The sequence below is a fragment of the Cupressus sempervirens genome, chromosome 11, assembly GCF_028749045.1.
Source record: "Cupressus sempervirens isolate cs-2001-9-10 chromosome 11, ASM2874904v1, whole genome shotgun sequence".
Taxonomy (NCBI): domain Eukaryota; kingdom Viridiplantae; phylum Streptophyta; class Pinopsida; order Cupressales; family Cupressaceae; genus Cupressus; species Cupressus sempervirens.
In genome coordinates, this window is record NC_143128.1 from 554991542 (window position 1) to 555017391 (window position 25850).

The following is a 25850-nucleotide window of genomic DNA, read 5'->3' on the forward strand; positions in this document are numbered from 1 at the left end:
ATACAAACACAAACTGGATTTTTCTTCAACATACAAGGACTCTATACTGATGGCAATGGCATAACTATACTGATCTTTATTATCTCTTTTTTGGAATTCATGGCTTCCTGATCAGTTCTGCCATGCCCATCATGAGTTAGTCTTTGCTATAAACCAAGATAGGATTTTTATTAATTTGTACATACAAAAGAAAAAATTCAAAGCTACCATGGTGAAGTAATTGGTATGAAGTTTAAACAGTGAATTTTTTTACAGTTGAGAGTTCAGAAAAAAGAAAGCTTTTTGGAGCTCTTAGAAATTGAGAAATTTTCTCGATATGGGTTAACATCATTGTATAATTTGTATACATGTCTATCAAGAACTATATACCTAGCTGAGTGACTGACTCTGATACTGCTAAGCTTATTTCTGTATATTGTGAAAACCGCCATTAATTGGACCTTGACAATGGCTTTGAAGCATTTCTGCGAAGAAGTTCGTGGGCTAATGCCTGAAGCTCTCCTCCGTCATCGGAATCTTCGTTTTCCCGGTTATTCCTTTGAAAGATCTCAGGCATCATGAAGTTTCCCGGCTCAACCAGCTGAGAAGCTGCCATGTGATTGTACGCAGCCATGGCCGGAAAAGCTGAAACGCTGCTTTCTTCTTTCAGTCGCTCGCTGTATGGAATGCTACACGATGCAGATGCGCCTGCCCCGCCTGAATTCACACCGTGGCAGGAAATTGAGAGCTGAGCTACGTCGAATTGATTTGAGCGGTGGTCATATGATGAAGATGATGAGGCGATGAATGGAGTTGATGTGAGTTCATTTGTATGATTGTGAGAAGCCATTCTGTTTGCTAGCTGTGCTTGAACGAAAGCCAATTCCGCCTGCAAATTCACAACCTGCAAGTGCAGCCAAGTTAATTTAACCCTATGCAATGCTCAAAATAAATCTCCATCCGGACCCAATTGTGGATTTAGATACCAATTCAATAAAAAACTAGCCCAAAATCAGATCTTGAATGCATAAAAAGCTTAGTTGAAACCAGGTATTTCTTACCATGAAACCATTAGCAAATATGGCTACAGGTGAAGATGAGTTGCAATATACAGTGATGATATTTGCAGTGGATTTTTTTGGATAACTTTGTTATTGTTTTTAACTTGGATTCTTTGGTGATGGATGAAATTTGAATAATAGTTCACTGTCAGATTCTTGTCAATGGAAGTCTGAGTGAGGACAAGCATACAATCCATTTCAAGGCTCAATATTGAAAAACAATCACTTAAATGGGAATATGTAGCGTGATACCAATTTGACTGTGATAGATATATATTTCTGCAGTGAAGCCTAGGGTTAGAAAATGAAGACACAAAAGTATTGAAAGTTCCTGAATTTATTTGTTTGGTATCATCAAAATGGTGAATTAGAGAAGAAAAAGATATACAAATGCAAACCATCATGATAGTAAGCAAGAGAAGAGAAAGATGTAAAGGAAAATATCATCAGAATCATGAATTAGAGAAGAGAAAGATACACAGTACCGGTGAATTAAAGAAGAGAAAGATACACAATACCAGTGAAGTAAAGAAGAGAAAAGATACATGCTGTCAAAATTCAGAAATTTTCCATTATCATGAACATAAACAGTGAAAATACGTTTAATAGAGAAAGACTATAACTGTATCTTTTTCCATTGTGTATTTCTGCAGTAGAACCCAGCGTTAGGAAAATGGAGACATTAGGTTATTAAAATATTGGAATCTTCTGAATATTACTTTGTATCTTTTTCTGTCAATGCTACAGATGATATTCCACGAGCTATTATCTGAATAGTAAGCTAGAGAGCAGAAATATACACTCAATCAAATTCAAAAGCTTTCAACACTTATTTACATAGTCCGAGGAAACAACTTAAATCTATTTCACAGATATAAAGATTATAACTGTATCTTTAGACTCCATTGTGTATTCTGTAATAAAACCTAGAATGTGAAAACGAACACATTCCAAAAAATCATTCAATAACAAAGATTTCTGAATTTGACTGTGTGCATCTTTTTAATAAATGTTGCTGATCATGTTCCCCGATCCATCATCAGAATAGTAAGCTAAAGAAAAAAACATACACAAAAAGATATTGTTAGAATAGTGAGTTACAGAAGAGAGAGATACTCAAGCTTACAGCACTCATTAGCATGGGCTACCTAAACTTAATGTCTTTAATTGATATATTGATTATAAAATGGAGCACAAAGAACATACACAAAAAGATAAAGTCAGGATAGTGAGTTACAGAAGAGAAAAGATACTCAAATCCAATTCAGAAACTTGCAAGACTCATTGAAATAGAACATGGAAACTTAATTGGTATACTGATGCAGACCTAAAAATGATTAAGCATGGAGATCTTCCGAATTCGATGATATTCCATGATCCATCATCACAAAGTGAGCAAGAAGAGACAGTCAAATGGGTAAAGAAAAACTTAAAAATTGGATCTTGATCAAAATTAAAGCAAGATTGGATCTTTGTGTGAATTAGCATTGAGGGGGAAAGTGGGTGAAAACAAAAGGCCTAACCTGCTGCTGAAGGGCAAAGATATGGGCAACGCAGCCATAGACGGGGTCTTTGAGACGGGCCTGAGCTTCATAGCAGATGGTGACAACGGCCTCTCCACGCTTAGGCAGGGGAATGTGCTGCAACAGCTTGGAGACATTACTGGCTCCAAATATCTTATGCACCGCCGCAAAATGAGCCGCCCCTTGATCCGAATCAAAATATGGGGCGAATATGCACCCACTCACACATTTCCTCCTCAGAAACTTGCACGCTCCACACGGCGCCCCTCCGCTACTCATGCTCATCATCAACAAAAAAAAACTACTCCTTTTCCTGTATGGCCTAAATGAAGTACAATACTATATTGATTTCCAGGTCTTAAATTAATGAGCAAAACTTTCTAGCAATTGGGCTCTCATGGATGGCATGGCCCTTTTTCTTTCTGCAATCAATCAATCAATCAATCAATCAATGAGAGAAAGAGATGGACCCTGCATAGCTATCTATCTATATCATGATGGGTTTCTTTCTTTCTTTCTTTCTTCTTCTTACTTACTTGATTGTTCCACATCAGACACACAAACACATTAGTACTATTCCACCCCTATTTCACCCCTGTTTCGTGGGTCCAATGTCTCTGCTGGATGTTACACTGCAATCGCATTTCCAGATCCATCAATGCCAGGGGTTTTTAAAAGAGAAGAAAAGAAAAGAAGCCGAGTGGGAAAATAAAAACAACGCGGTGGTCTAAAAGGAAGGAGAGAAGAGATGTTATAAGCGGTATGGTGGTATGTGGAAAAAAGAAGAATAAAAAAAACAACAACAACAACAACGTTTGTTTCTTTGAAGCAAAGCAAAAGCGAATGAATGAATGCATAATCATGCGTAAAGGAATAACGTTCACGGTTCACCCTCCGTTAGGCGCCGGGAGGGAGGGGGCACGTGTCCGTGCCACGTGGTCCATTCTGCACGTGCAGGGCCCAGGGGCACCAGCGAGGTCCAACCAAGTGGGTTTTTAGCCAGTGGAGCGCCGCCACGTGGAGAGGAAAACGATGAGTCTCACGCCCGTCTTGTGAGGGGGCGGGCTCACATTCCCAGTAAGACGTAACGGACGAGTAAGGGTGATGTCAGCGTGAGCAGGAGGGCTCCACGCGCCGCTGATTCTCCGTGTGGAGAGCGTGATGTGTATATTTAGAGGAATTACAATTAGGGCTCTGAGAATGCAGGAAATTATTCTGTTTGTCAGGGCGACTGCAGGGTGGGGTTGAATTGATATGGGAGGAAAGAAAGAAAGAAAGAGTGGAGGAGTGTTTTTGTTTTTGTATTTGTTTTGGTGAGGGCAGCGAACGGCGCGAGGCGCGCCGCTCGGATTCGTGTCTGGTGTGAAACGAGGAAACACCGGCCCCGACAATCTGCCTTTGACCTAACTCCTCCTCGTCATCGCCCTTTAAGCGGTGCGCAACTCTCACCGCTCCGCTCCCATGTGGCCGCCCGCTCAACCCCCGGAGGGAAGTGAAACCTGCGGGGTTGTTAACGCTGGGCCCCACCTCGCTCCGCAATCGATACACGTTTTTATCTGCTCTTGCTAATTGTCCTGTTGCCCGTTAACGGCGATTCGGCGTGCTCTGCTCCCGACAAATGACGGCGGATCCATAAGCGATTATCTCAGTCCCCAAATTTTGATGGTCTAGACGACCGTCTTTTCTCTTATAATTGCTATTATTTAATTTTACATTATTTTAATTTGTATAAGAAATCTATTAGAGAAGGTACAAGGATTTTCATTTATTGTAAACACGGGGTTTTGTTTGGGATGCAGCTATCCTCTCTACACATTGTATTTTTGACCAATTTTCAAAAAATTGAAAATATTATAGATTTTTCTAAAAATTCCACCATACATAGTTTGTAGTGGAAAACAATAGAAAAATTGGAAAAAAAAGTTTGACTTTGTTTTGTCTTTAGTGCATTTTGTCTAAGATTGGAAATTAATGAGATTAACCTGTCCCTTTTATTTGTAGCCTATGTTATACAATTGCAATCGTGGCCATATTTATAGCAATTTATTGTTTTTGATAATAAATATTTTAAATTAGTACTATTAGCTTTCCATGATTCATATCACTTTATAAATGATTTGTGAATTTAATGTATGAGAAGATTATTTATCATAATATCTTCCTTGATATGTGTTGTTTAAGGGCAATCCTATGTATATGTTATGTAGTTTCAATGGTGCATATATTTTATAATAATAAATCATTATTTTTCCATCAACAAGATGTTATTATTTTCCTTGGGCTTTGTTGCATCTTGATAGTACATCATTGAGTGTGATCCAAAAAGTTGATGATAAAAAGTCTTACACAGTCAAATCCATAATTGGAAGCCAAGCATTTGATGGTCCAAATGATCGTTTTCATATGTTACTAGTTTATCATTATTTTCCAATTTCACATTATTTTTATGTATATAAGAAATTCAAATCACTAATGAAAGAATAAGGAATTTCATTTATTTTCAAGAGAGTGGTGTAATAGTGAATCATTATTTTTGACATTCGTAAAACAAAAACATTGAAAGGACTATACCATCATAAAAATTTCACTCACAAGTAGGAGTCATCAAATTTTTATTATAATCCATAATTTCAAACCTAAAAATTGATAATCTAAATATTCAGAACATGATCAAATGCTAAAAATTTCGAAAAAAAACATTGTGTTTTGTTATTTTAAAATTTAGTCAATAGCACAATTTGTAGGAAGGATAACCGCATCCTACCATCTATTCCTCAGAAACAGCTTTAATCTTCTCCTGGCGTGGATTAATTTTACAATGATTTGTTTTCCCATATGACAGGGAGGGGTGACCGTCAAATTCCAAGGCTTGCAGATTCCATAATTATCCTGCTGTGTTACGTAGCAGAGTCGATAATGTATCCATCCTCATCTGGAGCAAAGCTAATGATGATTTTCCCTTTTGTTTCTGGTTCACGCCTCCTACGCATCCCCATTGACAAGTTGCGCCACTGAGCTGCAAATAAAGGGAACAGATTTCTGATCGTCCGTATGTTCATTTCCGAGAAAGAGAGAGTGGTGAGTGCAAAGAGCAAAGAGCAAACGCGTGTCCCCATCACATGCTTTGTATTCTCCAACTTCCATGTTATATTTTTGGGAGAGGGCCCATTGCTTCATTCATCAAATCTTTCCCTCAGACGACACCTCTCATGGGGGAGTTGAAAACGAGTGAGGGAGCATAGGCTCTACTGCTTCTAGCCTCTCTACTTGTCCCCACTGCCCTTTCCCTTTTTGCTTTGCAAGAATCAATGCTGACGTAACATCTAGGCATTTGACTTCGACTATTTTAACGTTATCAGGGTTTTGTTTTATCGCGACCTATTTGCAACTTTGTCAAATTCAATGAACAACTGTCCCATGGGGTGGTGTGGCTCATCAAGAGTGTTCCATCAACTTATGTACATGTACGAGTCTCATAGTTGTAATTCTAGAGAGTAAGGGATAGTTGTGATAGGGAGTTTCATGGTTGGTTTCGGTTGGGATTATCAAGAATGAAGATTCCCTTGATCTTGGGTTATCATCTCAGGTCTAGTTTATTCTATGGAGCTGATCATGAGGAGGGTAGTTATATAACTAGTTTCGTAGTTTGGATAATTGAATTCATTTATTCTCTTCGTCTCAGATATCTAGCTAGGGTTCATTTGATTTTGTTGGTCACCTTGAGAGCTAATAAGAAAAATCACCTCATTAAAAAGTTTAAGTTCTAATAGTTGGACTAAGATGTTCATTCCTTTCTATTACCTATAACAAAATAAAGGAGTGGTATAATGGGTTAAGGGTTTTGGATTATTTTCATGTGAGTATTGAGATTGATTCTCTCCACCTCATATTATTTAGTCATTGACTCATTCGGCTCTAACTGATGACCTCAATAGTGGGTTCATTTGATTTAGTTGGTCACAATAAGAATTAATAAGAATGTTCACCTCATTGGAAAGTTAGGTTCTAGTAGTTGAACTAAGTTGTTCATTCCTGTCTATTAACCCACACAAAATCAAGAAGTGGTATAGTTTGTAATGTCCCTTTTTTTTGGAGGAGTTAATTATAAAGTTATCAATTAAAATATATATATATATATATTACAAGGTAACTTTATATATTAAATAAAAAATCTTCTAGAGGTTGCTAGAAGAAGCATATAAAAAATTAAAAAGGAGGCCGACCTATCGAGCAAAAAAGAATAAATAGGCATTGAGGGCTCATTGCATATCATCGAGATTTATATTGATATTTGTTGATGTGCGTTGTGGAGCCTAGGGTTTTTGCAGGTAGTCACAATTGGCCATTAAGAATGAAGACTCTAAATTGGTACGCAATTTTGAAGGTCTGAAAGATCACCTGAATTATTGCAGTGGTGGGAAGGATATTTCAGTCATTTCACTTGTGCTCAATTGTTGGTTTGGAGTTTCGGTTGGAGTTGCACTTTCATCATATCATCTTCAGCATTCAGTCTCCACCATTTGATCAATCCAGGTTCTTCATTTCAATCTGTAGTTGCAACAAGTTCTCAATTGTATATAGCCAGTTAGGGTTTCTCTGTAATGTCCCATGTCATAATGTTTTGGTGTTGAAAATTGCCATATCATTTGTAAAAACATTTGGTTTTCATTGAATGAATACATTGGCACTATTATTTCTTTTATTCAACAATATGCTTTCAACAGTGTATTAAATTTAGGATTTTTTTAAGTGGCCTATTGGAAAGGGTCATTACAGTAGTATCAGAGTGGTTTCCTGCCAGCCTGATAGGGTTACCTAGCCACCATTTAATTTAGTTTACAAAAGAACCAACATAACTGAGAATATGGCTGAGAGACATTCTCAAAGCCCATCCAGAAGTGTGTGAGATGATGAGACTTTACAGCAATAGGAGAGGCTTCTACACTCAATAGAGGCAAGTACACAGGCAATAATGGTTATGATGCAACATTTGATTGGGGAAAATAGGAGAAATAATCATAATAATGACCATGATGATAGGAGCATAGTAAGATCACAACATAGGACACGGTCTGGAACAACTGACAGATCCACACGTCCTACATTCAGAGAAGAAACTCCAGCATGTACACTTGATGCTATGGTAACAAATATTGTAGATGAACTCCGACAAGCGAGGAATGAGTGGGATTCATTACCAGAATATGTACAGGATGGATGGACATTTGACAGGTACTTGAACTATAGAGCTGCCAGGTAGAAGCAAGTAGATAAACACAGTGAGTTGCAACAGGTCACCAACAAGTTGGTATTACCCACATTTGATGGTAGTGGAAAAATGACTGCTCGTGCTTGGATTCATAAGGTGGATACTTTCCTATCTCTGAAGACTATGACATAATTTGAAGCACTCAAGTATGCCACTTTACACTTAGATGGGGTAGCACATGATTGGTGGACACATGGCATGATCACATTGCAACACAATCAGGTAATCACTTATCAGGAGTTTGTGGATAGATTGATAGAAAGGTTTGATAAAAAAAATTCTGAAGTTTATTTTCGGGAGTTAGCCCAGTTGAGACAGTCAGGAAGCTTAGAACAATTTATCAACGACTTCCAGAAGCTTGCAGTGATGGTGCCTGACATTTCAGAAAGGAGGCTAGTCATTTTATTCACAGAGGGATTAATTGAACCACTCAAGGGATGGGTAAAGGCCTTTGATCCTCCTACATTATAGGAAGCCATGAAGAAAGCCCGCACTATGGAACTTGCAGCTCTAGCAAACCGATTTAGTTCAAAGGGTTCTTCATCATTTAGAGATAACAAAGGGGAATTCAGCAAGGTTAAAGAGAAGGTTAGTGACTCAAAAGGCAAGCTAGCTGCACCTTGGGATAAGGAAACACTTAATGACCTGCGTAGGAAAAAGCTATGCTTCTTTTGCAAAGGTCCCTATGAGTTTGGTCATGATTGTCTTATGAGGCCTAAGGGGAAGGCTAACCGAGTGATGTGGGCTTATTATGAGGGTTCAAATTCAGACAGCTCAAAGCACCATGATGAGGTAGAGGGTGAACAAGGGGTAGATAGTGCTGAGAAAAAAGAGGCTCCAGAGATACATTTACAGGAGGCACGTCTATCTAGTATTCAAAGAGAGGGATCTTTTAGATTTCGGGGAGTCTTGGCAGGACATAAGGTTATTACTCTATTGGATACAGGTGCCATGCATAATTTCATTGATGCACGATTTTTGGAGAGGCGTGGACTCATTATTGAGGAGTTCGAGGGACTGAGAGTTAAGGTAGCCGATGGATATACTCTTCATTGTGATAGGATGGTGCGAGATCTACCTTTGTGCCTGAACAACTATGAGTTTAAGGAAAACTATCATGTGGTCAACATGGGTGACATGGACATAGTACTTGGGATGCAATGGCTACATTCTTTGAAGGAGGTTACCCTTAGATTGGAGGATATGGAGATATGATTCGTGGTGGATGGTAGGACTCATCTGCTGAAGGCTATCCATAATGGTGATGTCAAGACTATCTCATTTAGGCGTTTGAGAGATTAGCCAAGCATAATAATATAGAGTGGGCAGCAAAATGCACCTTGATGCCTACCCAGGGGGAGCAATATAAGACTGAATATCATCCAAATATTCAGAAATTGAGAATCAAGTATGGGAAGGTACTCAGTGAGATTCCACCAGGCAAGCCACTAGACAGAGGTATTGAGAACATTATTGAGCTGGAGGAAGTTGCTAAGCCTATCATGATCACACCATACCAACACCCAAAATGACTCAAAGATGAGATCGAGAGGACCATCAAGGAGTTGCTAGCGATGGGACACATCAGACCAAGTAAGTCACCTTTTGCATCTTCTGTTGTTTTGGTAAAAAAGAAGGATGGAATTCTATGAATGTGTATTGATTACAGGGTGTTGAATAAGAGAACTATAAAGAACAAGTATCCCATCCCACACATCGATGAGCTGATAGACGAATTGCATGGGGCTTGTTATTTCACAAAAATTGATTTGAGATCAGGCTATCACTAGATCAGAGTTCAAGTGCAGGATATTGAAAAAACTGCTTTCAGATGTCATTATGGGCATTTTGAGTTTGTAGTCATGCCTTTTGGTTTGACTAATGCACCTGCCACTTTTCAGTCCACTATGAACAAGGTCTTCCACCATCAGTTGAGGAAATTTGTGCTAGTGTTCTTTGATGATATTTTGATCTATAGCAGGACATGGAAGGAACATTTAGAGCACTTGGAGACAGTATTGAGCATTTTACAGAGCGAATCCTTATATGCCAAGGAGTCGAAATATGATTTGGGGATGACAGAATTGTTGTATCTTGGACACATCATTAGTGCAGAAGGAGTGCGAATGGATCTTGAAAAGATCCGTGCTATTGTTGATTGGCCACCACCAGAGAACCTTACACAGTTAAGAGGGTTCCTTGGTCTGTGTGGATTCTATCATAGGTTTGTTAGTGGCTACTCACGACATGCAGCGCCCATGACAGTTTTGTTGAAGAAAGGGGCATTTTTGTGGACTCGGGAGGCACATGAGTGTTTTATGCGGTTCAAGGAAATAATGACTACATGCCTAGTATTAGCATTGCCTGATTTCATGAAGCCATTTGAGCTTCAATGTGATGCTTCTGGAGAGGGAGTTGGTGCTGTACTCATGCAGGAAAAGCATCCTATAGCTTATGAGAGTAGGAAGCTCAGAGGGGCTAAGAGATCATTTAGTATATATGATAAGGAGATGTTGGCCATCACGCATGCCTTGGCCAAATTCAGACAGTATCTTGTGGGTAGCAAATTTTGTATTAAAACTGATCATAATAGTTTGAGGCACTTTTTGGGACAGGGGGACCTGAATGATTGTCAATAGAAGTGGGTGAGTAAGTTACAGGCATATGATTTTGATATCACATATGTTAAGGGGACACAAAATATTGTTGCATATGCTTTATCTCGTAGGCCATACCTCACTTTTATGGTTCAGATATCAGAGGATTGGCGACACTTGATTGTAGCAAAATATGCCAAAGACACGTGGGCCTCTGCTATAGTGGAGGGAACAACAATCGACACCATATACAGTCTCATAGATAATTTGATCATTTACAAGAACATGATTTACTTAGTCCCAGGATCAAAAGTGAAGCAGTTGATTTTGAGAGCATTCCATAATTCACCTACAACAGGCCATCCTGGGTATTTCAAGACTTATAGGTTAGTACGGGAATGGTTCACTTGGAAGGGATTTAAGGCTGATGTTTTTCAGTATGTGCGAGAGTGTCATGTTTGCCAGCAGAACAAACAAGAGCACACTTATCCAGTAGGGCTCCTACAGCCACTTCCTATTCCTGACAAGAAGTGGGAGTGTATCTCTATGGATTTTATTGCGGGCTTGGCCAGGGCCCAGGGGTGTGATTGTATCTATGTGGTGGTGGATAGGTTGAAAAAATATGCTCACTTCTTCCCTATCGCTACTACATACTCAACAACTCAGGTGGCAGAGGTCTTCTTCAAGGAGATTTTTAGATTACACGGTTTGCCTCGGAGCATTGTGAGTGATAGGGACAACCGCTTCATGAGTCACTTTTGGCAAGAGATATTTTGGTTGTGTGGCACTGAGCTTACACCTAGTACCAGTTATCACCCACAGACTGATGGTCAAACAAAGATTGTAAACAAATGGGTGGAAGGGTATTTGAGAAATTATGTGGCAGATCAACAACGATCTTGGGTCAGATGGATATATCTTTGTGAGTATTGTTACAATACTACATATCATATGACTATACAAATGACACCCTTCATGGCACTTTATGGTTATGAGGCACTTAGTTTCTTAGATTTGTTGTTGGGAGACAGTTGAGTACCCTGTGCAGGTGAACTATTATAGGAAAGTGAGGATATAGTTGCTACTCTCAGAGACAACATTGCTAGAGCTCAGAACTAGCAAAAGCAGTATGCAAACAAGAAGAGGACTGAGCATAGTTTTGAGGTAAATGATATGGTTTACCTCATGTTGCAGCCATATAAGCAGTCCACTCTCAAGAAGAGTGGTGTAGAGAAACTCAAGCCACACTATTATGGACCATTCAGGATCATCAAATGAGTTGGTGAGGTGGCTTATGAGTTGGAGCTTCCCATAGACAGTAGAGTGCACAATGTGTTCCATGTATCATGCCTCAAAAAGGCGTTGGGTTAGAATGTGATGCCTCCTGTAGTATTACCTCCCTTGGATGATGAGGGGAAATTGATCTTAGTGCCAGAACCCATTCTGGATAGTAGAGAGAAGCAGCTTCACAGGAGAGTAATCAGAGAGTATCTAGTTAAGTGGAAAGATTTACCTGTTGAAGATGCTACTTGGGAGGGAGAAGTGATTTTGTAGCATCCAACATTAAGATTGCTTGAGGCCAAGCAATTTTAGGAGGGGCGGACCTGTAATGTCCCATTTTTTTGGAGGAGTTAATTATAAAGTTATCAATTAAAAAATAAAATATATTACAAGGTAACTTTATATATTAAATAAAAAATCTTCTAGAGGTTGCTAGAAGAAGCAGAAAAAAAATTAAAAAGGAGGCCGACCTATCGAGGAAAAAAGAATAAATAGGCATTGAGGGCTCATTGCCTATCATTGAGATTTATATTGATATTTGCTGATGTGCGCTGTGGAACCTAGGGTTTCTGCAGGTAGTCACAATTGGCCATTGAGAATGAAGACTCTCAATTGGTACACAATTTTGAGGGTGTGAAAGATCACCTGAATTATTGCAATGGTGGGAAGGATATTTCAGTCCTTTCACTTGTGCTCAATTGCTAGTTTGGAGTTTTAGTTGGAGTTGCACTTTCATCATATCATCTTCAGCATTCAGTCTCCACCATTTGATCAATCCAGGTTCTTCATTTCAATTTGTAGTTGCAACAAGTTCTCAATTGTATACAACCAGTTAGGGTTTCTCTGTAATGTGCCATGTCATAATGTTTTGGTGTTGAAAATTGCCATATCATTTGTAAAAACATTTGGTTTTCATTGAATGAATACATTGGCACTATTATTTCTTTTATTCAACAATTTACTTTTAGCAGTGTATTAAATTAAGGGTTTTTTTTAGTGGCCTATTGGAAAGGGTCATTACATAGTTGGTTGAGGGCCTTGGATTCCTTTCATGTAAGTTTTGTGAGTATTTTCTCCACCTCATATTATCTAGTAGTTGTCTTAATCGAATTTGATTGGTTGCCTCAAGAGTTTATAAAAGATTTTCATGGACCACTATCTAGTAGTTGTCTTAATCCAGTTTGATTGGTTGTCTCAAGCGTTTATAAAATGTTTCTTTGGTTGTCTCTCCTTTATTAAAAATAAATTCAATTAAGAACTAGGGTTAGCATGATTTCATTATAAACGAACCAATCATTATATAATCTTATGGTTTTTCAATTTTTATATCTCAATCCTATTTGGTCAACAGTTGGTGACTTTTAAGAGTTTTGGAGTCCTATTTGATTAAGTCAGTCAGTCAGAGAGAGAGAGAGAGAGAGAGAGAGAGAGAGAGAGAGAGAGAGAGAGAGAGAGAGATTATAGAAGGCCACTTTAGGCGTGTCCATTTGTATCCATAAATAATAATAAAAATCTCCTTGCATCCAAGAGAAAAACCCACTCTTTTCTCTCCATTAACACAAAAAAAAAAACTCTTATCATTAAGAGTTTAGCACTTGCCAACATTTTTCTATTATTGCATCAACTTTTCATTATGAGCATTATGTATAGAATTATCATGTTTTTGTTACAACGTCATTTATATTATTTTCTCCTTTTTAGTTTATTATAATAATTTCTTTAAATGGTGGTATAGTTGGTTTAAAAAGTTCTGAAATTGTTAATCATGTATTATTTATCTTATTTTCTATTTTTTATTTATTACATTTTCTTAATGTATTTTTTTCATTGTTTCCTTAAGTTTTGATTAGGAGTGACTCTCTCTTTCCCTTTTTAGTTTTTTTTAACTTTTGTTCCCCATTCTATTTATTTGACTTTGTCTGCTAACTATTTTACATTACTTCTCTTTTTTTACTATGATCTAAGATCTTAAAGTTGAATTCAAAATATTTTTATTTAAAGTAAATTCACATAATCAAATCTTCAAACTATACATAATATTATAGAATCCCTAAAAAAATGAAAAGTGAAAAATCTTTTATCAAAGAATTAAACTCTATATCATTGAACTAACCTACATATTCTTCTTTTATATATATATATATATATATATACTGAAGTAACCTGCCCATTTTCCTCTAATAAGTAAATAAAAATTCAAGGACTAGCAAGATTCATTTCTAAACGAACCAGGCCTGTTATAATCTCACGAGTTTGCATTATTTACAGCTGCGATTGTTATAGTTTTAAGGTATTGATTTGCTGCATTCATCTCCACCAATTTGGTCCACCTCATCTCTGTGCTTTTATGGGATGGTGACTATAATTTATATTAAATTTACTCCTCTTGACCGAAAGCTTTATTTGTCTCCTTATTCCTGAAATTTGTGTTTACCTAAAATTATATTTGTCTCCTGAATCTTATCATTTATGTTTTCTCAAATTTATATTTTTCTCCCAATTCTTAAAATATATGTTATCTGGAACGGTGCTCATAACTTTTTCCACAAAATCCAAATTTCTTAGCTAAGTATCTCGCTATGTTGATTGGAAAAATGCAACAAAATTCAAAACTTTAAGCTGAGGGTTTCAACTTATCTGCAATATTATAGAATTAGGGTAGACGGAATGTTTAGATAAGAACGGTGATGGATAACTACTTCTGCAATATTTTATGTTCCCTATTTTCATGGCTTCGAGAAGTAGGATTGACTAGAATATCAGTGTGTCTCCTTTGAAAACATAGATTATACAACTGCAGACAGTGTCCTCCATCCATGATTTGATGCACTCATGGGAAATCAACTCTACTGATTTACTAATAATTAATTGCGTAAGTATTTTCTTTATCATTTAGATCGTATAACAGTAATATGGCAGTTTTCACACAATCAAGGAAATTTAAAGAGTTAGTAATATTTTTCAATTTGATGGTTAATTTTATTATTTTTATTAATATTTTAAATCATATTCAATGGTTCTTTAGATCTTATGATTGTAATATGATATTTTTATATAATATTAATGACTTGGAATTTCTAAAGTTGTAATATTCTTCAATTTGATTGTGTGGATTTTTCTTTCTTTATTGATATGTTGGAAATTATATTTAATGATCTATTATCATAAGAAGACATCAAGAGGAAAAGTTCATGTCATGTTAATGATAGATTATGGAGTGCGACTTAAATTTTTTTTATATATTCAAAGTAATAAAACATTGGTGTTGTCCTAATCTACAATAGCCTAAGGGCATATCAAACCAAAAAAAACCAACAAAACCAGGGTTTACAATAGGTGCAAGGCATAAAATTAGACCAAAACAAGTAGTCAAACCAAGGTGTAAAAAAGACCATTAACAATAAATTAGGAACACAATCAATAACCCACTTGAAAAGTGGGAAAATAACTCACTTGAATTGTGTGGAGGAGAATGAGGGACTATAACACAACTTTTCCTTTGCCCAGGGGTAACTATTTTCAAAAGGGTCTCCAACATCGAGGGAGGTGGCGGAACCCTCTTTGTAAGAAAAACAACACAAAGAATGGAGTGTTGGTAATGTTGTGCATCATCAACCAAAGTTTGGAGTAGATCAAGAGTAACTACAAGGGAGGGTTGACAAAACCAAAGGGGATCACACTAGTATCATAATATTCTTCTCATGATGGTCTAAAGAGCACATAAAGAAGGGTCTGAATGAGGGACATAAACAATCTAGGAAGCATTGTAAGCATCTTTTCGATGGAGTTTCTCAAATTTGGAAGAGAGAACACATTACTTGAATCTAAGGATCTTTATCTTGTGGAAGATCAATCTCATTAGTGTGTTTAGGAATATTTATGTAGCTACACTTTTTATTTTGCATTACTCCAAATTAAAATTCCCTCTTATCCTCAAAATCATCAATACTCATCTCCATAGAGGAAGATCAAGCTTCATTATCCTTTTGCTAAGAAGATTCCTCAGACTGGGAGGGGGAAATAGGCATATAATGCTCAATAGAACTTTTGTAATCACTACTTTTGGAGCCTTACCTGTCTCAACATAATTCCTACCACTCTTATTCTTTTCAAAAGAAAGAGACCTCTTACCTTTCTTATCATTCTTGACTATTGGATTTTTAGTAGAGGAGGATGTAGCCAAATCATTTTGCTTTGAGATTTTCCATTGATGGTGTAATCACCCAAAAATGGTCATCTAGACTATGAGCCCCCTTTCTAGCATTGTTTCTTAATTTATCCATCACTTATTTTTTATCAAATCATTAAAAAAAGAAAAGTGCCTTGGTGAAAACCTTGTAAATATGCGCCTTGGTAAAAGTAAAGAGAAATAAATCCATCCTATGGTGAAAACCACTTCTTGTGGATCATTAGGAAAGTACCATGACAAAAACTTGGCAAATAGGCATCATGCATAATGCTTCCATCATCCATCCATTCCATCTTTCCTCTTCGATCTTGACAATGTTGAGCTATCCATGAGTATTGGTTATCTTATCCATCAGCTTCCTCATGATCTTGCTCGTTCACTCATAGCCTTCATATCTAGCTTCGTCCAAGTGTTGTTCTATCCTATCATTATCTTATCTAGTTGACCTCTTGGTCTTGATCATAATAAAGATGAAAAATATGGTTCTTAGAAGCATCTTGAAACATCCACTCTTTTAGGCTATATACTTTCATAACATCACATGTCCTTATCCTATCTCACTCATTAGCTTTCATTGTTGATCTAAAACATGCTTTGTAGGGCTATTTTACCCTTTCCTGAACTTGGGTACTCTTGAGGAGTTAGTCCTTGAGGATCACTTTCCTTTCCCATCCATCCTTTTTCATCCATCTTATCTACTTGCTTGCTAATCCATCATGTCCTACACCTTCCTAGATGCTGAGACAAAACAATGTGATCTTGCTCGAGAGCTAGTTACAATGTTTAAATCACTCAAAAAATCAAATATGATGCTAAAAACATCCTAAAAAGAAGAAACTTTCCTAAAAAAATGATCATCCTAGTGAAAACCTAGCCATAGGAATTCTAATGTATCACCAAAAAAAATTAAATATCTCAAAAATATAGAAAAATCATAAAAAGTTATAAAGATTAAATACTTAGAAACAAGAGTTACTTGAGACTCCAGCATCTATGTCTATCAACATTTCACGTTGCACTTTAAACCATTCATCTCATATTGTTTTGCCTCACCTAGCTTGGAATTGACCCTTCTCTATGTCTAGGGGTGTAATGACCCTGCTCAAATATGATCTCAAAGTGCTGATAAGGGACTCAAGGAATATTGTCAAACAATTCACTTGCAACCTCCCAGCTTGTTGGTTTATGTGATCAGACTGATATAAATTCTTATAGAAGAAATCAAAGTACTCCAAACACTTAGAAATCAAATTACAATGCATAAACTCTAACTTAGAATCATCAATGACTCAATTTCATCTTTAACAATGGTCATATATGATTTCTAAATGCAAAACATGCACCTACAACCAACTGGTAATTTTAGCAAACAATTGGTATGCAACCTATATGTTGATAAGAACATATACAACCATTGACATTTTGTCAAATAGTTGGCATGCATCTTCATATCACATTCAAATGAACATTACAACCATGTGAGACTTCCCAAAGATAATGTCTTATTGAAATGCAATTGCCTACACAAGTTTTTATGGAAATGCCAAGACTCTTAGCTTACAACATGACCCAACTAAAAATGCCAAAGTCTGATTACAACATTTACCTATAGCAGTAGCTAATATTTGGGATTTACAATGCAACTCCAAAGATTAAAAGATGATGATTATCACAACTTGAATAAAAATGATGAACAAATACAATGACAATATTGAATTTAAAATCAAGTCTGATACCAAAATAAACATCTACAACAGCTCTATAAAATGCATCTAAATGACACGTAGATAGCATGAAATCTTCAAGGAACATGTAGCTTGAAGTTGACTTGAGTCTCTAATGGTAAAGCAAGCATTGTCTCTGAAGATGAAGTACCTTATGAACCCAAACTGAGCCATCTATGTTGCCGCCCCTGTTTCTGAGGCAATGGTAGATATAAAATAATATGAAGCCTCTTGGTTGCCAATAAAGCCTCCAACAAGATTGCCTAGACCTCTAATATGAAGTGCCTCCACTCCTAGATGAAATTGTCCCAAGATGAAGTGTCTATGAGCAAAATCAAACCTCTCACACAAGCTGATATGAAGACAAAAATTCTGGAAATGACTAATAAAAATCTGAGCATGCAATCAAACTCCTTCATGCCAAACTTGTGGAAGACTTAACACCAAAATGTCTCCACAAAGCCCTAAATTGAATCATACAAAAACTTGGCCAAAGGCCATTAAGTTTTAACAATGGAGCTCAAATAGAAAGTCTGAAGTAACTTTCTCCTAGCTGCAATAATTCAAGTGATATTTCACACCCTCAAAATTGCTATCAATGGGAGTTTTCGTTCCCAAAGACAAATTGATTATCTATAGTCCACTTGACTCCACAAATACTCAAGAAGAAATAATCAATCATCAACATCCAATCTACCTTCTGAGAATGAAGCCCAAGATGCCTATTTATTCTTTTTTCTCCACTTTCTCTAGAAACTTCTAGAACATTATTTTATTAATTGACTTTATAAAATATTTTATAATTCAAGTCACTTTATTTAATTAATTAAATATAAAGTTACCTTTTAATATTTATTTATTTAACAACTTTATAAATAATTACCTTAATACCACTTATTTATTTAATTAAAATAATTAATTAGTCATCCTCATAAAATATTCATTATTTTGGACAACTTAATTAATTAAATCAAATTACCTCCAAAACGGGGACATTATAGTCCGCCCCTCCTGAAATTGCTTGTCCTCAAGCAATTCACCACCTGGATCCCACAAGAAGAATTGCATAATGTCCTTGTCATCACCGAACAATCTCTGCAACATTTGCCCAAACTAAAACTGTCATACCAACTTAATATCATCATCAAGTGTTGCAAAAGTATAAGCCTCAAGTGGAAGCAAGCGAAGAGACTGATCAACCTTGCCTCCAAACTTCTACAAGCTAAACTATCATCCCAACTATTTAGCACATGCGCTCCTAAATTGTGCATCATGAATAGGTCATGTACATGCGAATAAAAAATGAAGCTGTGAGTATTCCTCACCATGTGCACCTCTAAAATCTCCTCTGTGAGCCGCATTTGCAATCCCAATGCACTAGTAGGATCACAAATACTATCAACAATGCTCATCTCAAGACTGGAATCAAGAGAGCTATCATCATCCAAGCCATAGAGTGGATTGTTATATGACCAAGAGGCTTCCACTTCAAACAATGGATTGAGAATCATCTCATGTTTCTCTTTAATCAACTTTTTCTTTCTCTTACCGTCCAACCCTTTGATAGAATGCAAGCCTCCATCCGTAATACCCCTAAATACATGCCTCCTACCATCAACCTCAAAAGACATTTCCATCTTAGGTACTTTGAGGGTAAATACTCCCAAGTCCTTGAGCCACTTCATTCCCAAAACTATGTCCATCTCTCCCGTGTTGACCACATAAAAGTTTGAATGAACTCATGGTTGTTCAATCTCAAGGTTAGATTAGCAACCTTTCTAGTGCATGCGAGAGTATATCCATCTGCTACTCGAACTTCGAATCCATAAAAATCCTCAACTTGAAGTCTGCATTGAGCTACAAAATCTCCATTAATAAAGTTATGTGTCACACTAGGATCAAGCATAGCAATGCAATGCTGTCCATCAACTGTCCCCCTAAATCTAAATGTAGTCTCATCCAGAACATTGGCAATATATGCCATGGGAGCAGAAGTCTCCTCACCCTGATTAGGTTTTGAAGCAACTTGCTAATCAACTTCATCAAAATTGGAGTCCTCAAAATATGCCCACATGGAACAGTTTGCCTTGCCCTTAGGCTGCAAAGGGCAATCATGATCCTTGTTGTAAGGTTCCTTGCACCAATAGCATAATTTCTTCTTCCTCAACTCTTCTCATGTCTCCTCATACATCATAGGTGCTAATTTCTTTTTATTGTCTAATTGTTGGGGGGTCTCATTGCTTGTTGAAGGGATTTTCTTATGCAAGCTCTTGCTCTTTGGTGCTACAAACTCCATGCTCCTAGCCTTCTTCATTGCCTCCTGTAGGGTAGGAGGATCAAAGGCTTTTATCCATCCTCTCATAGGGTCCAATAAGCCCTCCATGAATAACACCACTAGTCGTCTCTCTAAGATATTGGGAACCATTATTAACAGTCTCTGAAAGTCCCCATTGTAGCTCTCCAAACTCCCAACTTTCTTGAGTTGAGCCAAATCTTTGAAGTATGATTTTGGGTCTTTCCTATCAAAGCATTCCACCAATCTATCCAAAAACTCCTAATAAGATGTAATCTGATTATGCTGCAATGTAATCAATCCATGATACCACCATTCGTGTGCTGCTCCTTCCAGGTGCAAAGTGGCAAACTTGATGGCTTCCTCTTCTGTCATGGGTCAAAGAGCCAAGAAAGTATCCAACTTATGAATCCATGAGTGTGCAGTAGATTTTTTACTTCCATCAAACATAGGTAATGTAAGCTTATTAGTAGCCTAATTGAGATCCTTATTCCGATTCCAAGGTCTCCTCTCATGTTAGGACCTATATTAGTCCATCCTCGTTTGTACAAAATGATCAAAATGCATGAGCTCTAGAGCTCTTGGTGTCAATCATTGGCATTCATCATGAGTAGCCATATATACATCAGAAAAGGTAGGCTCTCCATCATCTTCAACATTCTCTTCTACTACACATTCTTCTCTCAAGAAGGTGGGTCGTGTAGGTCTATCTATTGTTCTGGAAAGAGTTCTATGAACTCTAGGTGATCCCACTGCAATCCTGTTATCCCCTTGCTCTTGATTCCGTCTGTCCTGTGTGTTTATGTGCTGAACCATGGTAGTAAGTGCCTAAAAAGCCTCAGCCATCTTCTCTTTTCCTATAGCCATTGCTTTGAAAAATTCACTTGTTTCTTGATCCTCATTTCTGTTGTCTCTTGATGGGCTACGCTCTTGCCTGTCACCCATGGTGTTTGGCTGCCTATCAAAATCTTGTTCCCTGTCAAACCAAGCTTGCTTGAGAGTGTAAAATCTATGAGAGTCAAAAATAGGTCTCTGCATGTGATTGCTAAACCCTCAGGATGACAGTAATTTAGCTCTAGTACCACTGTAATGACCCTGCTCAAATCTGATCTCAAAATGCTGATAAGGGACTCAAGGAATATCATCAAACAATTCACTTGCAACCTCCTAGCTTGCTGTTTTATGTGATCAAACTGATATAAATGCTTGAAGAAGAAACCAAAGTACTCTAAATGTTTAGAAATCAAACTACAATGCATAAACTCTAACCTAGAAGCATCAATGACTCAATTTCATCTTTAATAATGCTCATATATGACTTCTAAATGCAAAGCATGCACCTACAACCAACTGGTAATTTTAGAAAACAATTGGTATGCAACCTATATGTTGATAAAAACATCTACAACCATTGACATTTTTTCAAATAGTTGGCATGTACATCTTCATATCACATTCAAATGAACATTACAACCATGTGAGACTTCCCAAAGATAATGTCTTATTGAAACGCAATTGCCTACACAAGTTTTCATCGAAATGCTAGGACTCTTGGCTTACAACATGACTCAATTGAAAATGCCAAAGTCTAATTAAAATGTTTACCTATAGCAGTAGCTAATATTTGGGATTTACAATGCAACTCCAAAGATTAAAAGATGTTGATTATCACAGCTTGAATAAAAATGATGAACAAATACAATGACAATATTGAATTTAAAATCAAGTCTGAAACCAAAATAGACATCTACAACAACTCTATAAAATGAATCTAAATGACATGTAGATAGAATGAAATCTTCAAGGAACATGTAGCTTGAAGTTGACTTGAGTCTCTAATGGTAAAGCAAGCATTGTCTCAGAAGATGAAGGACCTTATGAACCCAAATCGAGCCACCTATGCTGCCACCCCTATTTTTGAAGCAATGGTAGCTATAAAATAATATGTAGCCTCTTGGTTGCCAGCAAAGCCTCCAACAAGATCACCTAGACCTCTAATATGAAGTGCCTCCACTCCTAGATGAAATTGTCATAAAATGAAGTGTCTATGAGCAAAATCAAACCTCTCACACAAGCTGATATGAAGACATAAATTTTGGAAATGATTGATAGAAATCTAAGCATGCAATTGAACTCCTTCATGCCAAACTTGTGGAAGACTTGACACCAAAATGTCTCCACAAAGCCCTAAATTGAATCATACAAAAACTTGGCCAAAGGCCATTAAGTTTTAACAATGGAGCTCAAATAGAAAGTCTGAAGTAACTTTCTCCTAGCTACAATAATTCAAGTGATATTTCACACCCTCAAAATTACTATCAATGGGAGTTTTTGTTTCCAAAGACAAATTGAATATCTACAGACCACTTGGCTCCACAAATATTCAAGAAGAAATCATCAATCATCAACATCCAATCTGCCTTCTGAGAATGAAGGGAAGCCTAGGATGCCTATTTATTCTTTTTTCTCCACTTTCTCCAGAAACTTCTAGAACATTATTTTATTAAGTGACTTTATAAAATATTTTATAACTCAAGTCACTTTATTAAATTAATTAAATATAAAGTTACCTTTTAATATTTATTTATTTGATAACTTTATAAATAATTAACTTAATACCACTTATTTATTTAATTAAAATAATTAATCAATCATCCTCATAAAATATTCATTATTTTAGACAACTTAATTAATTAAATTAATTAAATCAAATTACTCCAAGACGGGGACATTACAAGGGGGTACAAACTGTTTAGCTTATCAAGGTCTCTTAGTTACATTAGGGTTCCTTTGGAAACTCTCAAATAGTACTTTTGAATACTTCCCCTTAACATTGAGTGTTTGTCAACTTACCAGATACTTTGTCAATCTAGGATGTTGTAATATTTATCATTGGTAGACTTAAATCCTAAGAAGACAATTATGTGACTTTCACACACACACTTAAACTCTAAACACTTGTTGAGACTTATTGACTAGTTTTTCTTTGTGTGTTGTCTATGATGATTTATTTTTTGAAAGTTTTTTCCCTAATAGTCTCTTGATGATGTCATGAACTAGAGGATTTGGGGAATGGAGCATGTTTTCCTTTGAATTTTGTCTGTGGGTGTACTTTATAGATCCTAGGTGTCTTGAGCTTCTTGCTTGACCAACTTGATATTTAGGATCTTCAACATTACATCCTTGTCTATTTTGCACAAGTGCATGCTTATGGGCATCTCAACATTTTGTGTCTCAATGCGAGCATAATATTTCTATACTAAACCTAGGAAGTCTAATTGCACCATCATCTTGACCTTTATGTGTTTGATGCATAGGTTGGGTTCCCATATTCCTATCCAATATAGATCATATTCATATCCTTACAGTTTATGCTAGTGATGATTATATGATCTTTTGATGTCCCTAATAAGGCTTGACAATAAAAGCTAGGACCTACTTAGTTTGCACTTTAGGGTTCATTGTAGCTTAGCTTTTCATTTTGTGTGTTGATATTCTCTCCTTTATCTTTCATGGATGTATTGGTCAACTGTGTTCATCTCCTTGATTCTTCTCAACCCTATCTTTGTCTCCTTTCAATCTTGTCATCTTGTTGCTTCGACTTCATGTCATCACTAGGGATTAATCTCATAATCATATCTAATCTATCAAAGTGCTAAATTTTTAAATTATGAGTCCATATCATAACATAGAGCTAAGCATACGAGAGAACCATCAATACATCCATGAGCATATCAACATAAGATGAGACTACATATCAACATCACATGGAAATATAAATATAAGTGCTAAAACATTAAGAAACATCCATCACATGAGCATAAAGAGACAAGTACACTTGATGCTAAACTCAAAATCTAGAATCTTGTATATGCATGCTAAAAAAGTGTCACTTGAGACTCTGGCATCTATGTCTATTATAATCTCACTTTGCACTCTAAACCATCCATTTCATATTGCTTTGCCTTGCCTATCATGGACCTAATTCTTGTGTATGTCTAGGTGGCACAAACTATCTAAGCTTATTAGCATCTCTTAGTTGTGTTAGGGTTCCTTTGGAAACTCTCAAATAGTGTTTTCAACACTTTCCCTTGACTTCGAGTGTTTCTCAACACTTATCATAGGTCTTGATCATAATAAAGATAAAAATATGGTTCTTACAAGCGTCTTGACATGTCCACTCTTTTGGGCTATATGCTTTTATGACATCATGCCATTATCCTATCTCTCTCATTGGCTTTCATTGGTGATCTAAAACATGCTTTATACGGCTATTTTACTCTTTCCCTAGCTTGGGTACTCTTGAGGAGTCAATCCTTGAGGATCACTTTCCTTTCCTATCCTACTAACCATGCAACCAAAATAGAATAATAGCTTGCCTAACCTACCAAATAATAGGGCCCCTAGAATTTTATGGTACTTCTAGTTTCCCATTTGCCTGAAAAAAGTGATCTGGAGGATGTGGGGCAATCTCAACATCCTAACCGAGGGTGCTCTTATCCATCTTATCTACTAGCTTGTTAATCCATAATGTCCTACACCTTGCTAGAAGTTGGGACAAAATGATGTGATCTTGCTCGAGAGGTAGTAATCTCTAAATCACTCTAAAAATTGAAAACAAATTAAATATGATGCTAAAAACATCGTAAAAAGAAGAAAATTTCCTTAAACAATGATCATCCTAGTGAAAACCTAACTATAGGTGCTTTGATATATCACCAAAAAATCAAATATCTCTAAAATATAGAAAAATCATAAAAAAAGTCTCGAAGATTGATAACCTGGAAACAAGTTTTACTTGAGACTCTAGCATCAATGTCTATCAATATTTCTCTTTGCACTCTAAACCATCCATCTCATATTGATTTTCCTTGCCTAGCTTAGAACTGACTCTTGTCTACATCTAGGGAGCACAAATTGGCAGAGATTATCAATGTCTCTTAGTTACGTTAAGGTTCCTTTGGAAACTCTCAAATAGTGGGTTTCAATACTTCCCCTTGACATCACGTGTTTCTCAACACTTATTGAATATTTTCCTAGTCTAGGATGTTGTAATATTTCTCACTGACATGCTTAAAATCTAGGAAGATAGCCATGTGACTTTCACACATGCACTTAAACTCTAAACACTGACTGAGTCTTGTTGACTAGTTTTTCTTTGTGTGTTGTCTGTGATGATTTCTTTGCTAAGTGTTTTGTCCCTAATCGTCTCTCAATGACATCATGAACTAGACAACTAGGGGAATGGAAATTTTTTTCCTTTTGTTTTTGTCTATGGGTGTACTTTGTAAATTTTAGGTGTCTTGAGCTTCTTTCTTGATCCACTTAACACTTAGGATCTTCAATATTGCATCCTTGTATGTTTTACACAAGTGCGTGCTTATGGCCATATCGAAATTTTGGGTTTCAATGTGATCATAATCTTTCTATACTAAACCTAAGGAGTCTAACTACACCATCAACTTGACCTTTATGACTGTGATGTATAGGTTCGGCTCCAACATTCCTATCCGATATAGGTCGTATTCATATCCTCATAGTTTATGCTAGTGATGATTATATGATCTTCTAATGTCCCTAATAAGGCTCAATGATAAAAACTAGGACCTACTTATGTAACCCTTTTAAATGCACCTTTACATACTAGTTTGCACTTTTAGGGTTCATTATAGCTTAGCTTTGCATTTTCTGTGTTGAGAGTCTCCTTTATCTTTCATGGGCGTGTCAGTCAATTACAATCATCTCCTTGATTCTTATCTACCATGTATTTATCTCCTTTCAATATTTTTATCTTGTTTCTTCTCTTTGCTTCATGTCATCACAAGGGTCAATTAATCTCTTAATCATATGTAATCTATCCAAGTGCTAAATTTTCAAATCACAAGTCCATATCATAACATAGAGCTAAGAATGTGAGAGAGAAACATCAATACA

At 36.5% G+C, this 25850-nt stretch overlaps 1 protein-coding gene across 1 annotated transcript; it reads right to left on the reverse strand.

Annotated features, from left to right (window-relative positions):
- Positions 1 to 262: 262 nt before the first annotated feature.
- Positions 263 to 3360, reverse strand: LOC149530839 (LOB domain-containing protein 33-like). The gene is made up of 2 exons (XM_089808896.1): positions 2564 to 3360; positions 263 to 883 (listed from the first exon to the last, which is right to left on the reverse strand). The coding sequence occupies exons 1-2, from the start codon at positions 2849 to 2851 to the stop codon at positions 431 to 433; spliced, it is 741 nt and encodes a 246-aa protein (XP_089665022.1). The 5' UTR covers positions 2852 to 3360; the 3' UTR covers positions 263 to 430.
- Between the last annotated feature and the right edge of the window lie 22490 nt (positions 3361 to 25850).

Bases quoted from the DNA above. Each gene is read 5' to 3' on its own strand.
- LOC149530839 (XM_089808896.1), bottom strand. From the start codon at position 2,851: ATGATGAGCATGAGTAGCGGAGGGGCGCCGTGTGGAGCGTGCAAGTTT. The intron at 884-2,563 runs GTTAGGCCTTTT...CTGCACTTGCAG, and splicing joins TCTTTGCCCTTCAGCAGCAG to GTTGTGAATTTGCAGGCGGA.